Below are 14,559 nucleotides of genomic sequence, written 5' to 3' on the forward strand. Positions count from 1 at the left end.
CCCCAAAGGAGAAGAGTAGCAAATCCAACAGATTGTATGTGATCAGTGAGTGGAAATGCAATGCTCTTGAAACAGGCTCTGCTCTCTCCTTCCCACTTCTCCCCTGCCCCGCCTGTCCTTGTTCTGACTGTGCTCATGGCTACAGGCTCACCTTGGGCTTCCAGCTCCTGTGGTTAACTAGCCAGGAGGCCCACTTTGTGGGCAAAGCTCTCTGGGCATTTTGGCAAAGCCATGACCTCAACAGTGGACCAAAGGTCCTAAATTTGAGGGTAATTAGGTGCTGCCTAGCCATTCATTAAGCCACTATCTTAGTTTCCATTTCCAACCAGTTTTGTGTGGATTCTACCAACCTAAACTATGGAGGCTGGGAAGGGTAAAAGACACTCTATCCTGACCCTCCCTGGAAGTTAGAATGTATCTTACAATCTTGTGCTTGTTCAAAATCCCTACCTGGTGTGGGTTGGTTAAGTCTCAATCCTTTTTTTTTTTTTTTTTCCTTTATAAAGATTCTAGTCAAGGCTGGGTATGTGGGCTCATGCCTGTAATATCAGCACTTTGGGAGGCCAAGGTGGAAGGATCACTCGAGGCCAGGAGTTCAAGAGCAGCTAGGCAACAAAGTGAGGCTCTATATCTAAAACAAATTTAAAAATCAGCCAGACACGGTGGTGTGCACCTGTGGCAGCTTCTGGGAAGGCTGAGAGGATGGCTTGAGCCCAGCAGTTTGGGGCTGCAGTGAGCTATGATTATACCACTGCACTCCAGCCCATGCAACAGAGCAAGACCTTGTCTCCTCATCTGCCCCCACCAAAACAAAAAACAGATTCCAAACACCTAGGAACTCTAACATCATACCACCAATCACTCTTTGAAACTTCATGGACTCTAAATAATAATTTACCATCAAGCACATGCAGTTCCAAATGGGTAGGGCAAGCATGCATCATCATCTGGGAACACAGTTTACAAATTATGTTAAATGTAACATAAGGATCACCTTCTTAGTTAAAAGTATCAGTTTTGAGGCAACACAGTGAGATCCCATCTCCATTAAAAAAAAAAAAAAAAGCCCAGTGTAGTAGTGTGCACCTACAGTCCTAGCTACTCAGGAGGCTGAGGCAGGTGGATCTCTTGAGCCCAGGAGTTTGAGTTTACAGTGGTGAGCTATGATCATGCCACTGCACTCCAGCCTGGGCAACAGATGAGACCTTGTCTATTTGAAAAAAAAAAAGAAAAGAAAAGAAAATTATACCTAGCGAGGAGGACATTAAGAACTTTAAGGTGTCTTTGGCCAGAAATTTAAGATGCCTGGGGATCTATACATTATATATATATCTCTCTCTCTCTCTCATAAATCTCAAAAAAATTTAAAAAGGAACATCCTCATATTCTTTGAATAAAAATTCAAAAAAATTTACCAATTTTTTAAAAAATGTTTTTACTTAGTTTATGTCTCTACTATGAAATATCTGATCATCTATTTGTGGTCATTAATTTATTCAATGAGGAAAATTTTACTTTAAATGACTAGTATTTTAGTTTAGAAGAAACATTTCTACAAAGATCATACAATACAATTGTTCACTGTCATGATGATTCCTGTCTTTATTTGGGGATGAAGAGTAATGATTATAAGTATGGGCATCAGGAAAGACCTTCTTAGGTTTCCCACAACTATGTAACCAGTTCCTCGCAAATAATGACTAATGTACTTCATAGTAATGACAAGTTTCAGACCATGCGCTCTTACATTACAGCTAAGTTGATAATAATCTTTCATAGCCTTTTCCCTAAGTTTGAAATTGCTGGGTCCTAGGTGAAAATTCTTTTATCCAGGGAATGAACAGACATGGACCGCACAGGTAGCATCTGCCCCTTATTAACCTTGAAACTGGAAGTAGATGGACAAGAGATATCCCAGACCTGCCAAAATGCATAAACACCAGCAATCACAGAACTGCAAAGGCCAGAACAGCAACACCTGTGGGCTGGCTGGTGCTCAGATGGAAGAATTGGGATGGAGCACTCTGGAGACCACCAGGACTCAACCACCAGGAGGACTCCAGAGGGGGTACACGAGGACATCTAGGAGCAGGAAGTTAAGACTTGGCTTCTGGAGTTTAGGAGAATGGTTTCCCTATTGACTGGGATACTTACAAAGGAAACCAAGGTAGGAATCAGACCAAGATGAGGCTGGAAGAAGAAAAAAGACTGGGACCAGTCACTAGCAGTCAGGGTGTAAGCAAGAGGTCAAGGCATGGTAAAAATAAGTAAGTAAGTAAGTAAGTAAATAAATAAATAAATAAATAAATAAATAAATAAAATAGCTGCTGATGCTGGTACTGGAGCTGGGTGGACAGGCAGGATGACAGGATAGAGAGGGCTCCCCTTTATGTTGTTCAGAGTGATGTGAAAGCCAGGATGTCATTACCATCTGGAGTCTTAAACAATTACTTTCTACCAAACAAAACAGTGTAGCTATGAAGCAATGCTTCTTCCCTAACCTGTGAGCTCTGAACCAGGTTCACAGAATCCAACATGGGAAAACCGCACTCCACGACAGTCTCCTTAAGTTCCGTACTTCATGATTCCATTTGTGACCTTCTTAGAAGCGGAACTATAGTGATGGAGGACAGGTCAGTGGTTGCCAGGTTAAATAACTTTGTAAAAATTACTATGTTTGCAGGGTGCATTTCTTTTTTTTTTCTTTTTTGCAGTGTGTATTTTTCTGCACACAGGTTTCGCCTGATTTCAAAGGAATACGAAACTCCCCAAAAAGGTTAAGAAAACCACTGCTCTAGAATATCAAAGCACAAGGCCTTGCATATGCCATTTGGAGTATGGAGCTGGGCTGGACAAATTAAGTAAAGACAAAACCATGAAGTCACTCCTATGAGCACCACTACAGCCCTCCCAGCTCAGCACCTTCCAGTGTTTCTGGCACAAAAACAGAGCTCTTTGTTGACTCTCAAAGACTCACATAAACAAGCCTCCTTTGTAGGCTGTCCACCCTACCCACCCTACTCACCCTCTCCAGCTACTTTTTATAGAACCACCTCAAATTCATACTATTCAAGCCATAACTCATCCTCCCATCCTGCCCCTGCATCCTCCGCCTGCTCCCTTCCCTGCCTCAGAGAGTGGTACTCTCTGCCTAAAAATGTAATCCTCTTACTTGCCCAAGTAATCCTCTTACTTGACCAAAAATGCACCCTGGACATTGTCTTCACTTCCCCTCTACCTCGTTAATTCACCAAGCAGATCTCCCGATTCTCTCCCAAATCTGTTTGCTTTTCTCCATCCCCTCCACCACTGCCATCCCTGTCCAGGTCTCACCTTTTCTCACTAGGGTAAAACCCTGACCTTTGGTATGACCCCACATCAACACATTCTCCTTACTGCAGCCAAAGTGATATTTCAAAAATGCAAATCAAATAATTTCCCTCCCTTGCTCAGAGCTCTTAGATGCCCTCCTCACTGTTCTTGGGACCCAAGTCCTAGTGTGTCAAAGGGGTCATCATCATCTGGCCTTCATCATCTGGCCCTGTCCAGAGGTTTCTGCCTAGTAAGTTTAATCTCTTACCATTTTTACCTTGGAAATAAGGCTAGTTTCATTTCCCTAAATGCTTCATGCTCTTACTGCTAGGCCTTTACAGTATCCTCCCTGTGCCTGGAATGCTCACCCACCCCATTTCTCATTATCTGGCTATTCCTCTTCAGATTTCACAGCCTGGATGTCACTTCCCCCAGGAAGTGCTTCCAACTCCCGAGGCCTGGGGCATGTGCCCCTCTGTGCCTCCCCTGACACAACCCTGCTAACTCCACATGTCAGACAATTCATCTGTGTCCCTGACAGACCCAGTCTGTGAAAGGCATCTTATTCACTGCTGTATCCTCAGTGCCTATTACAACAGGAACTCAAGGCTTGCCGATAGATAATTTGTGCCTTTGGTATGGCCACATAACTCTATGTCCCTCCCACCTCATAAAGAAAACCCTGGAGAAATAAATGCTCATTGACCAAGACCCACCCTGCTGCCTTCACTAAGGGAGGGTGCAAAGGGAGGAGAACATCTTGGCCTAAACAGCCAGACAATGAGGATTAGTTATGGGACCTCCAGCTGCCCTGACTCTGAATCATGGGCTAGACAGAGCTTGGAGATTGCCTGGTCCAGGGTTTCCTAATGCCTTAGGGTGCCTTTTTTTTTTTTTTGAGACAGTCTCCCTCTGTCACCCAGGTTGGAGTAGAGTGGCACGATCTCAGCTCACTGCAACTGCCACCTCCCAGGTGGCACTTGAAAGTGATTCTCCTGCCTCAGCCTCCCAAGTAGATGGGACTACAGGCATGCGTCACCACACCTGGTATTTTTAGTGGAGACAGGTTTTCACCATGTTAGCCAGGATGGTCTCAATCTCCTGACCTTGTGATATCCAGGGTGCTCTTGAAGAACTCCAAGATCCACCAACCACCAGAGAAATGAGAAGCTCAGATAAGACAGCTCCTCCTGCCACAACCAGGGGAGTTCTACCGTATTCTCACATCTTGAGCTTCAATTAAGATTGTGTTTCAGAGTTTTGCAACTTAAACTTAACAAGATCCCAGATTCCATTACCATCCCCTCAATTTACAGATGCAAAACTGAAACCCTAAGTTGTTAAGGGACTGGCTCCAGCCACACAGCCATTTCCTGCTAGAAACCAGCCTTGTGATTCCAGCACTGTTTCCGGTTTTCATGCCATACAGCACTACACATCTGTGGAGCAACAGAAAGAGGCAAAATACCCTGGTTAATCATTCTCTCACTGCTTTGTTGTATGTGTTTTTAAGTTGTATATGCTAACATTCACATAGCATACATGTACTTACAGTATAATTATTCAGAAGTGGACATCTGCATAACCATGCCCCCAAGAAGCCAAGGATACCACACCCTGAAGTCCCCAACTCCCATGTGACCCTCCCTCTAGAGCAAACCATTATCCTTTTTTATTGTTGTTAAGACAGTCTCACCCTGTTACCCAGGCTGGATGGAGTGCAGTGGCGTGATCTTGGCTCACTACAACCTTCGCCTCCCAGGTTCAAGCAATTCTCATGCCTCAGCCTCCTGAGCAGCTGGGGTTACAGGAATGCACTACCATGCCTGGCTAATTTTTGTATTTTTAGTAGAGATGGGGTTTCGCCATGTTGCCAGGCTGGTCTTGAACAACTGGCTTCAAGAGATCTGCCTACCTTGGCCTCCCAAAGTGCTGGGATTACAGGCATGAGCCATCATGCCCAGCCCATTATCCTGTCTTTTGAAATAACTCCTTCGCTTCTCTTATAATTTAACCACCTATGTAAGAATCTCTGACAAACAGCTGAGCTTTGCCTATAGTTGAACTTCACAGAAGTGTGTACTGTTTTATAGTTTGAGTCTTCTGCTCTGCATTAAGTGAGATATGTTCATGTCCCTATGTGTTGCCAGAGTCCATTCATTCGCGCTATTGTGTGCTATTCTAGTACATGAACAAACCACAATGTATTTGTTTTAAATATTGATGGTGTTTCTCCTATGTTTCTAACATCGAATCAGCTGAGTCCACACGATTTCAACATGATTGTACTGAAAATACCTGGGTACCCAGAGCAGAAACAGGCCAAGTTCTCCAGGCAGCCTAGACCGGCTACATGTTTCACAGAAGCCCAAGAACAGGAAACTATGCAGATGGACCCCCGACAAACATGCATCCTTGACAATCCACAGTGCCTCATGAGGAGGTATGCAGCAATTATCTTGGGTTCTAATAATAAGGCCTTGCTGTGTGCTGATAAACCAGAATCAGTAAAAAATATGTAGTAACTCTACTATTGATGATACCAGGTATGTAGATAAAAACTGATTATCTTTCCCCAGCCAGCTCTGAAGTGTTCAAGTCTAACATGAGGCTATATGTGCTGCTTCCATTATACAGCTGGGCTAGCTGGGTGAGGCAACCCTTTCCTTTCCTCACACAAAATACAGTTCACCTGGCTTTGAATGACCCCACATGCTAAAACTGTCTTCTCTGAACCAGGCTCCAAGAAGAATAAAGTCACTGGGGTGATGATACCAAGACTAGCTAAATGGACCAGGACTAACTGAAAATTGGCACTGAGTGATTTTTAAAGCCCTAGAAACCCCAACTTCCCGTCCCACCACTTCCCCTATCCACAGCTTCCACCAAACTTCCACTGAAGAACCACGATAAGAAAGTTTCCAGTGTCAATACCCTAAGAGGGCAAATGGCAACTGAATCCCAGCCAAGACTAGAAGCTACATGACAGACCACATACCTTTCCAAGAAAATGGAATTTGTTACGGGACCAGCAGGAAAAACCAAGAGTGCTAGGCACCCAAGCCGGGAGACAAGAAGACATAAATTATGAGAAATGCCCCCAGAAGAGTTCAGAGGTTCACAAAACATGCTCTGTCACCAACTTGTCAATCTTATCACAACTGGTCCGCTGGTCATGATTTTTCTTTTTTTTTTTTTTGAGACAAGAGTCTTGCTCTGTCGCCCAGGCTGGAGTGCAGTGGCATGATCTCGGCTCACTGCAAGCTCCGCCTCTGGGGTTCATGCCATTCTCCTGCCTCAGCCTCCCAAGTAGCTGGGACTACAGGCGCCGCCACCATGCTCGGCTAATTTTTTTTGTATTTTTAGTAGAGACAGGGTCTCACCGCATTAGCCAGGATGGTCTCGATCTCCTGACCTTGTGATCCACCCGCCTCAGCCTCCCAAAGTGCTGGGATTACAGGCATGAGCCACCACGACCGGCGGTCATGATTTTTCAAAGGCAGCAGAACCAAGGTAGGCAAAGGCACCCTCATCTGGCCAACGGCAGCACCATGTTGAGCTACATACAATGCTCAGTATCCACCGCCCTCCATACTACAACATAAACACCCAAAGCAGGCCTAAAGCCATGTGAGAACAAGAACAAATCATGTCACTGCCCTGTTCAAAATCCTCCACTGGTTCCCCATCCCAGTGAAAGTCAAACCCTTGCAGCAGCCTCAAAGGCCCTACCCAGTCTGGCCTCTCTCACCTCTCTAACCTCATATCCTACCCTCTCTCCCCACTCCCTTCACTCAGCTCCAGCCATAGACTTCCTTGCTGTTCCTCAAAATCACCAGGCCTGCTGTGCCTCAGGCCTGGGCACCTGCTTTCCCTGTCTGGAATGTTCTTTTCCCAGATATCCACGCTGCTTCCTCCCTCAAATGCTTCAAGTGTTTGGTCAAATGTGAACTTCTCTGCATGGCCTCAAATTTCACCATCACCTCCTCACCCCATTTCATATCTCCTTTCTCTGCTTTATTTTCTTCTCCTGGCAACAACAGCATCTATGCCCTAAATACTTTATCCTGCTTATCTCTCTCACCATGAGATAAGCTCTCTGTGGCCTAAACCCTCCCACCTTCCTCCCTCATTTGCTCCAGGTATGCCCAGCAGCTGATAGGCACTCAAGGATTTGGAAGATAGTGCTTTCTCTCATTTTATACAAGAAGAAAGTGGGGTACTTGGTTGGCAAGATTAAGCACCTTGCCCAGTACACATTACTGAAAAGTACCAGAGCCAGGATCTGACCCTAGGTCTGTAGAGCTCCAAAGCAATGTTCTGAATCCCTCCTGCCTCTCCTCTTAAATGTGCTTTCTTTATCCCTGAGTGCATGTCACTGAAACTCACCAATCACACTCCTTAAATGCAGAATGTTGAAGTATAGGGCCCACTGAGGATGGAAGTTAAGGAACCAAATTTTATTCATTAGTAAACAATTTCCAAATACGTCTGCAGCATGGATTAGCGAGAATGATGAGTTTAAGGGCTATAAACCACCTAGAAGATCTAGACAAGGTAGAGTATGAGTCTGTTAGAAAAATAAAAATAGAAGCATAAAAATTAGATAAAGGAGAAAACAGGCAAACACCTACAGATTCAAAGAATGCCTTACTAAATACAAAACATATCAGAAGAAGATCCTGCAATCATAGTGTACCATAAACAGAGAGCAGCAGATAAAACTACTTTAAAATGTTCACAATGATAAGATTTCAACACCATTGAGATTTCTCTTCAGAATGTCACTTAATTCCCCTCTCATAAGGTTAACGTTTTCATTCTTTGGTGGAGACTATATTAAGGAAATGGCAAATAGGCAAAAAAAACAAGAAAGGGATAATGCTCAGATTAGCTCAAAGATTACTAGAGTGGGAACAGAGGCTGTGTCAACTCAGTAATGTTGATGCCTTGGTAATTCAGAGGTATGTAATGGGGCCAGCACTGAGGGTTGCACTGCCATCATTTATAATCTGTAGCATTTTTTGCTAGTGTCAAAAAGTTAAACTGCAGTTATCTCACAGAAGTAAATTCTATTCATAAAACTACAAAATCTCTACTCTGCAAAGGGCACTGAATAGTAAATTATTTTGTTAGACAGTCACAGATTGGAAGATACACACCCATGTCAAGATTATAATTTAAACTAGTAGGCAGAAAAACAGATCCTTCTGGTTCTCATTCTCTTTGAAAGTTCTGGGACAAATTCTCCAGATTGTATCTCTCATTCAAATACATGTTCCTTGGGTAAATTTAGATAAGACTGAATTCAAAAGAAACAGGCATCTGCTAAAACCCTATCTTCCTTAAGGGGTCAGTCATGAACTGAGATCTATAATGGTTATTGTTGCTTTTATTGCTGTATGTTTGCAGAACCTTTTGCAATTATAACCAGTAGTTATTAAGGTCCTTAAATTCTCTGCAGTTTATGCTGATAAAGGGATCTCATTAAGGTAAAATAAAACTACGCTTACTAACTGAACATTGGGACTGGAATTTCTAAGTCTTAGCCCTTTCATTCACTTCTTTGACCTTCTGAAGACTCTGCCTCTTATCAACTCATCCCCTCTTCTTATAAGGCACCTTGAGCACATGAGTCACCTGGAGACTTCAATGCACTGCATCTACTGAGTACCTACTATGTGCCAGGCAGGCTCTGGGCACTGGAGCAGAGAAGGAAGAGACAAGATCGCTGTACTAATGGAGGTCACATCCTAGTGGGGGAAACAGGCAAAACCAGATACAGAGACACCTGCTATGAAGAAAAGTAAAGTATGGTAAGGGGCTTGGAAACAACCCAAGTGGGCAAAGGAAGAGAGCTATGTTAGATCGAGTAGTCAAAGAAAGCCTCTCTAAGGAAGTGGCAATGGAGAAGCAACAGGACAGAAACGAGAGAGCAAACCTCCTAAATATTGAGTAGGGAAAAAGTATAGTCAAGAGAATTGAAGCCCCACTCCTGAGAGATCTGGGCTACATCTAGGAATCCATAACTGTAGCGAACCACCAAAGCAACTGCATCACGGCTCCAAGGGGCTCCTTTTGAGAAACACTGCTATAAGGATAAATATGGAATCCTCCGTACCCAACAATACTGGCCCATCAGAGCAGCAAAGCATCAACACCAAGACGTCCCCATCAAGAGGCAAAGGTAAGGCTCCTGGCGAGCCACCCACCCACCTGCCCACACCCAAATGGGGCTCCAAAGACAGCCGCATGGGACCCCCACGGCGCCTTAACCAGCTGAGCACCACCAGCCTTATCTGCCTTTGAGCATGCATTGTGCATGACACTTGAGACTGGTTATGCCCCACGAAAAACCTTTTTCTGTCTGCCCCAAGGCAACTCAGGCCCTTCTGGTACATACACAAGAAAACCCCCACTATAGTAAGTCACTCCCTAATGGACTGAAGGTTTCTAAGCTGGTACACAGTAGCAGCTCAGTAACTGATGAATTATAATAAATAACAATGACTAATGACAGTAACATCCCTATTATCAAAATGTTTGTGAAAATGAACCAATTTTCAGCAGTGTAACATCCAGTATAGCAGCTTTCTATTATACTTTCAACACAGCAATGTATTTTTAAAACAAATTGGGTCATTTATTTCAATAAGACATTTGTTAGCACAACACAGTCATTAAATCACAAACACGCAATCCTGTCACCCACATTAAACTTTAAAATCATTCCACGTAATGAAGGTTACATGGACGTTGAGTGACTGCTTATAAATAATGCACAATTAGAACACTTTCTCATCTCCAAGAATTAATCGTTTTTCCGTGAGACCTGTTTCAAGTGTGCCTCAATTCCCTGCCCGTCCCCACCACCTACACTGCTGAGTGTGAGGAGGCATCTTCTGTAGTTTCCCATCCATTCTCAAAAAATATTTGCTCAGTACCTGTAGTCAGCATTGTTCTAAGTACTGGGCATAAAACAGTGAACAAAAAAGACAAAAAGGCTTCCCTGCCCTCAGGAAGCTTCGCATCCTGAAGCAATATCAAGGGGTGCTTTGACATAAAACCGAAAGCCTTGCCTTCCCTCCCAAGAGTCACTGATGCCTCCCTGTGATGCTGTCGTGATCATTTTTGCCAGTTGCACTGTAGGGCTCACCATGGTTTGGAAGCAGATAACTACATTTCACATTTGTGTTAAGATGGGGGACAACTGAACGTTAGAGAAAACACATTGCTGGACCATGGAACACTGCTCTGATATGGTTTAATTATTAAAGTTAAGAAGCTGCTATCTCCTTTTCTTTATGCCTGAACATCAAGTGTGGCCTCGTAATTATCAGGCGCACGTAGAAAATTGCAACTCATTTCTGTACATTAAAGAATGCTCCAAAAAGCATCAACTACACAAAGATAGGTACTGTGGGGCCCTGAAGGGTTGAAGTTAGTGTGAGGGTCTTTTCTCATGGCAGAGTCCATCAGTGAGAGCTGCTTAGAGGAGCCCCCTCTTAACCACTCCCCTTTCTGGCTTTGATTGTTATGCTCACCAGGAGTGACTCAGGCTACTGTTCTTATCATCCAGGCATCTCAAATGCTATTTTAAAGTACATGGAAGTTTAGCTTTTGTCCAAAGCCTAAAGAGCTGCTACACCAATTGAAAAAGAGAACACACAATTAACTCATTTTATCGATTTCCCAAGTTAAGTTATTAGACTGAACAAATGGGATCAGATTTCAAAAGATTAAACTTCCATCTCACAGCCCCATTTAGGGCATTAAAAATCTATCTGCCACCTGAGCTTGGCTTCGTGGTCCTTTGCCTCTTCTCTTTAAATCATGTTAGATTATTTCCTTTGGCTTAATGTCGGCCCTGTAAGGTAATAAGCAGTTGCAATGAGGAGATGGTATTATTTTACTGATGAGTAAACTGAGATGCCAGCCAGCAAAAGTTAAAAAGAAAAGAAAAAAATTAAAAAAGGTGGTAGAGGTAGAACTTGGTTTCTTTAAACTGCCGTGCTGTTATAATACTGAGTTTATGTTATGGAAATTTTAGAGAATGCACAGAAAGTCAAGCCATGGCTGGGCAAAGAAACAAAGGATGTGCATGTCTCAACCATGGCCCAGAGCTTCAGCTTAAACTAACTCTCAGCCTATTCAAAGCCACACTGACTCCTCCAAGCTAACCAAGGCTCCTCTTGGGAAAGGGTGCCCACACAATCCTCAAAGAACCCAGAGGTACAGCCCGGCTTCCCAGGATAGCTACCTCTAATTAAGAGGTAACTTAGGCCTTGGAGAAAATCACATTTATATAATAAAGTTACATAAACTGTTCCCAATTCAGACATTTGTCTGAGCTGGGCAAGCATGTTAAGTGTCAGCTGACTCTGTCAGAGCCTCAACACACACTGCTCCAGACGGAACTTGGCAAAGAACTAGAGGACCAGAAATAAGAGTTCATCCTTCTACTTGAGTGGCCAGCACCGCTGCATCTAGGAGCAGAACAGCAATAAAAATGGAAGGGCAGGAAGTGTGGGGAAGACCAGTAATGCTGGTGTTACCTCGACAGGTGGAGCAGGTGTGGTGGCTGCCCCCTTGATAAAGCCCATGACAGGAGGCAGTGCTGCCCAAGACCTTGTTTATCTGTAGAACCCTCCTCCAGACCAAAGTTGGGTGAAGCCACATGGCAACTTGCCTCCTGCTTTCACACCCAGGAAGCTCCCAGTTGCTCCGAAGAACATTTTGAAAATCCAGACGTAGCAGAGAACAGAGACGAAGCCGGAGGACAGCACCCTTCTGATTCCACAATTTGATGGTCCACTCAGTGCTGCATCTCAGTTTGCATCTGCCCACCACTTACACCTGTCCCCACACTGTGCCTTCCTCCTCTCTGCTCCATCATACCTGTCCCAGTCATGCCAACAGCTCTCCCAGGGATCCTGATCCCCAAGGTGGACAGTCACCTGCACACTGTGTTAGGATGCTCTCCAACAGCATCCCATGAGCATGTCTTAGCTCTTCAAACACACCACAAGGTCCTCTCCCCTACTCTTCACAATACTCAGATAGCAGTGAGCCCTTGGCTAATCTTCAGAAAGTGTCTATGGAATTCAATCTTACGGCTAGACTTCACTAGCCTTACATAACAGAAGTCAACAGTTATGCAACCCTCTCCCTTCCTGCAGAACTCGCATTCCTCACTTACCAAATTATGTACGGAGCACCTACCAGGGCCAGGTCTTGTGCTAGGCTCTAGAAAGTTGGTGGCCAGACAAAAATAAATAAAACACACACACACACACAGACACACACACACACACACACACACACACACACAAACTGTCCCTATCCTCAGAGCTGACAGTTTACTAGTAAAGCTGATCAAATCCCCTTATGGTGGGAGTCTAACGATTAGTATGACTTCAGAATCTTACAGAATAGTCTAGAGCCACTTAATAACCAGCTCCAACATTTAAATCCCCATTACCGGATATCTGGCCTCATATGTTAGGGAATTCTTAAGGACAGTGTATGGGGAACAGTTTCTCTGGTCACGATTCTGTGGGTATGTGGGAGGGGGGAGGGTAGTGGTAGGTAAAGTTCTGGATTTTTTTCATTGTTTAAAAAGGTAGCTGTTAATGGCTGCTTGCCTTCTACTTTTAAACGAACAGGTTTTGAATGTTTCCAGTTATCACTAATCATAGATGCATGAGGAAAGAAACTAACAGTGCAACACCATGGGACCTTTACTCCCTAGCCTGTTACCTTTCCATCCCCCCATCTCTTCAGGGTGTAAGACACTAACCAAAATGGTTTTCCTAAAAGAAGGTTTAAAATGGATCACTAAACAAAATTAGGAAAAACTGAAAGTCTAAGACAGACTCCTAAAAGCAATCATGTCATCCCTATGATCCTAATAGACCAAAGTTTTCGGCCATGGGCATGGCTACTTATCTTTCACCATCATCCCCCTACGTGTGGCGATCCATGCCCACAACAGCCTTCTCTCTGCAGCATAGGCGGAGTACTTGAGGGGTGGAGCAGCCTGATCACTAGTCAACAGTCATCACTTGGCACTCTGCAGTCAGTCTGTAGAAGAACTTCACTGTTACTAAATGAACACCTGGGAAGCAGGATGCTTGTTCCCCACATCCAAAAGAGGAAAGCTCAGGCATGAGCTGAGAAGCAGTTCTGCCAATAAAGAAGATAGGCTTAACTTTGCCTACCCAAACTGGAATCATTCCCCTTTGTAGCAAGAGACAGCTTCAGATTTAAATCCAAAAAAAGAAAAAAAAACCTGCTGCATCTCTTGAGTTCTCCAATGTGCCAAGTTCTCAATTAACACAATGGGACACAGAAGGTGAATAAGGCCGTTCCTAACCTCAAGTGGCTTAATCCTTGCTCTGGTTTGAACAGCTGTTCTCCAAGTATGGTCCCTGGATCAGCCACATAGCTTCACGGGGGAACTCGTCAGGAATGTACATTCTCAGGCCCCACCCAGACCCACTAAGTCAGTGGTCTAGGGTATTCAGGAGTCTTTAACAAACCTTCTGGGCAATTCTGATACCCACTAAAGTCTGAGAACCACTGAGTTACCAAAAAAAAAAAAAAAAAAAAAAAAAACCATAAACCACACACAACATCAACAATGAAGAATCAGCATCTGTGATGTCATTTAGCTATGAAGGTATTTCCTACATAAGACTTGCATACCCAACCTTTTTGGCAATGACACACTGTCACAGCACGTAAGTACTATTAAGTACGTAGCAGCAATTGACATTTTGCTATGAGATAAACATTAACCCTATCTTCTTTGATAATAAGCAATCTCTGAATATTCATCTATATTTGGTAGCTCATTTCAAAAATGCCCTTTTTTGGTCAAGATACGATTATGTTCTTTGGTCCCAATTTGGGGTGATAAAAAAAAGCAACTTAGGTGAATATGAATATGACCAAGCCCCTATAAAAAAGGGCAGCAGTAAAATTTCTACAAATAAGTCTAGAGAGGAAACTTCAAATTCTCATTAAAAAAAAAAAATAGCATGCTCATGAATTCCAAACTCTATGGGTTTATTTCTTCAAGGCTCTTCCAGGAAGACCCAACATTCCACACCTTTGTAAAGCCTGTCTAAGGCCTGGAACAGCACTTCCAGCCCCATTAACAGATGAGGAACAGGCCTCCATGATCTCTAAGCACAGCAGAAGACATTAGTTATAGAATTTTCAAAGTTTAGATTATATCTTTCT

The 14,559-nt window shown here is 43.7% G+C and overlaps 1 protein-coding gene across 3 annotated transcripts in view; it reads right to left on the bottom strand.

The window, feature by feature from the left end:
* Window positions 1–14,559, bottom strand: part of MYO5B (myosin VB) — a 371,041-nt gene that overhangs the window by 276,761 nt on the left and 79,721 nt on the right. The window contains exon 1 of one of the 3 annotated variants that reach the window (XM_054671932.2): window positions 2,502–2,576. The exons of the other annotated variants lie outside the window; for them this stretch is intronic. Coding sequence (XP_054527907.2) covers window positions 2,502–2,537 — 36 coding nt within the window. The 5' untranslated portion in view covers window positions 2,538–2,576. Of the gene's footprint in view, window positions 1–2,501; window positions 2,577–14,559 lie in introns of those variants that run through there. 3 annotated transcript variants of the gene reach the window in all.

The sequence above is a fragment of the Pan troglodytes genome, chromosome 17 (genome assembly GCF_028858775.2).
Source record: "Pan troglodytes isolate AG18354 chromosome 17, NHGRI_mPanTro3-v2.0_pri, whole genome shotgun sequence".
In the NCBI taxonomy this organism is placed as follows: Eukaryota; Metazoa; Chordata; class Mammalia; order Primates; family Hominidae; genus Pan; species Pan troglodytes.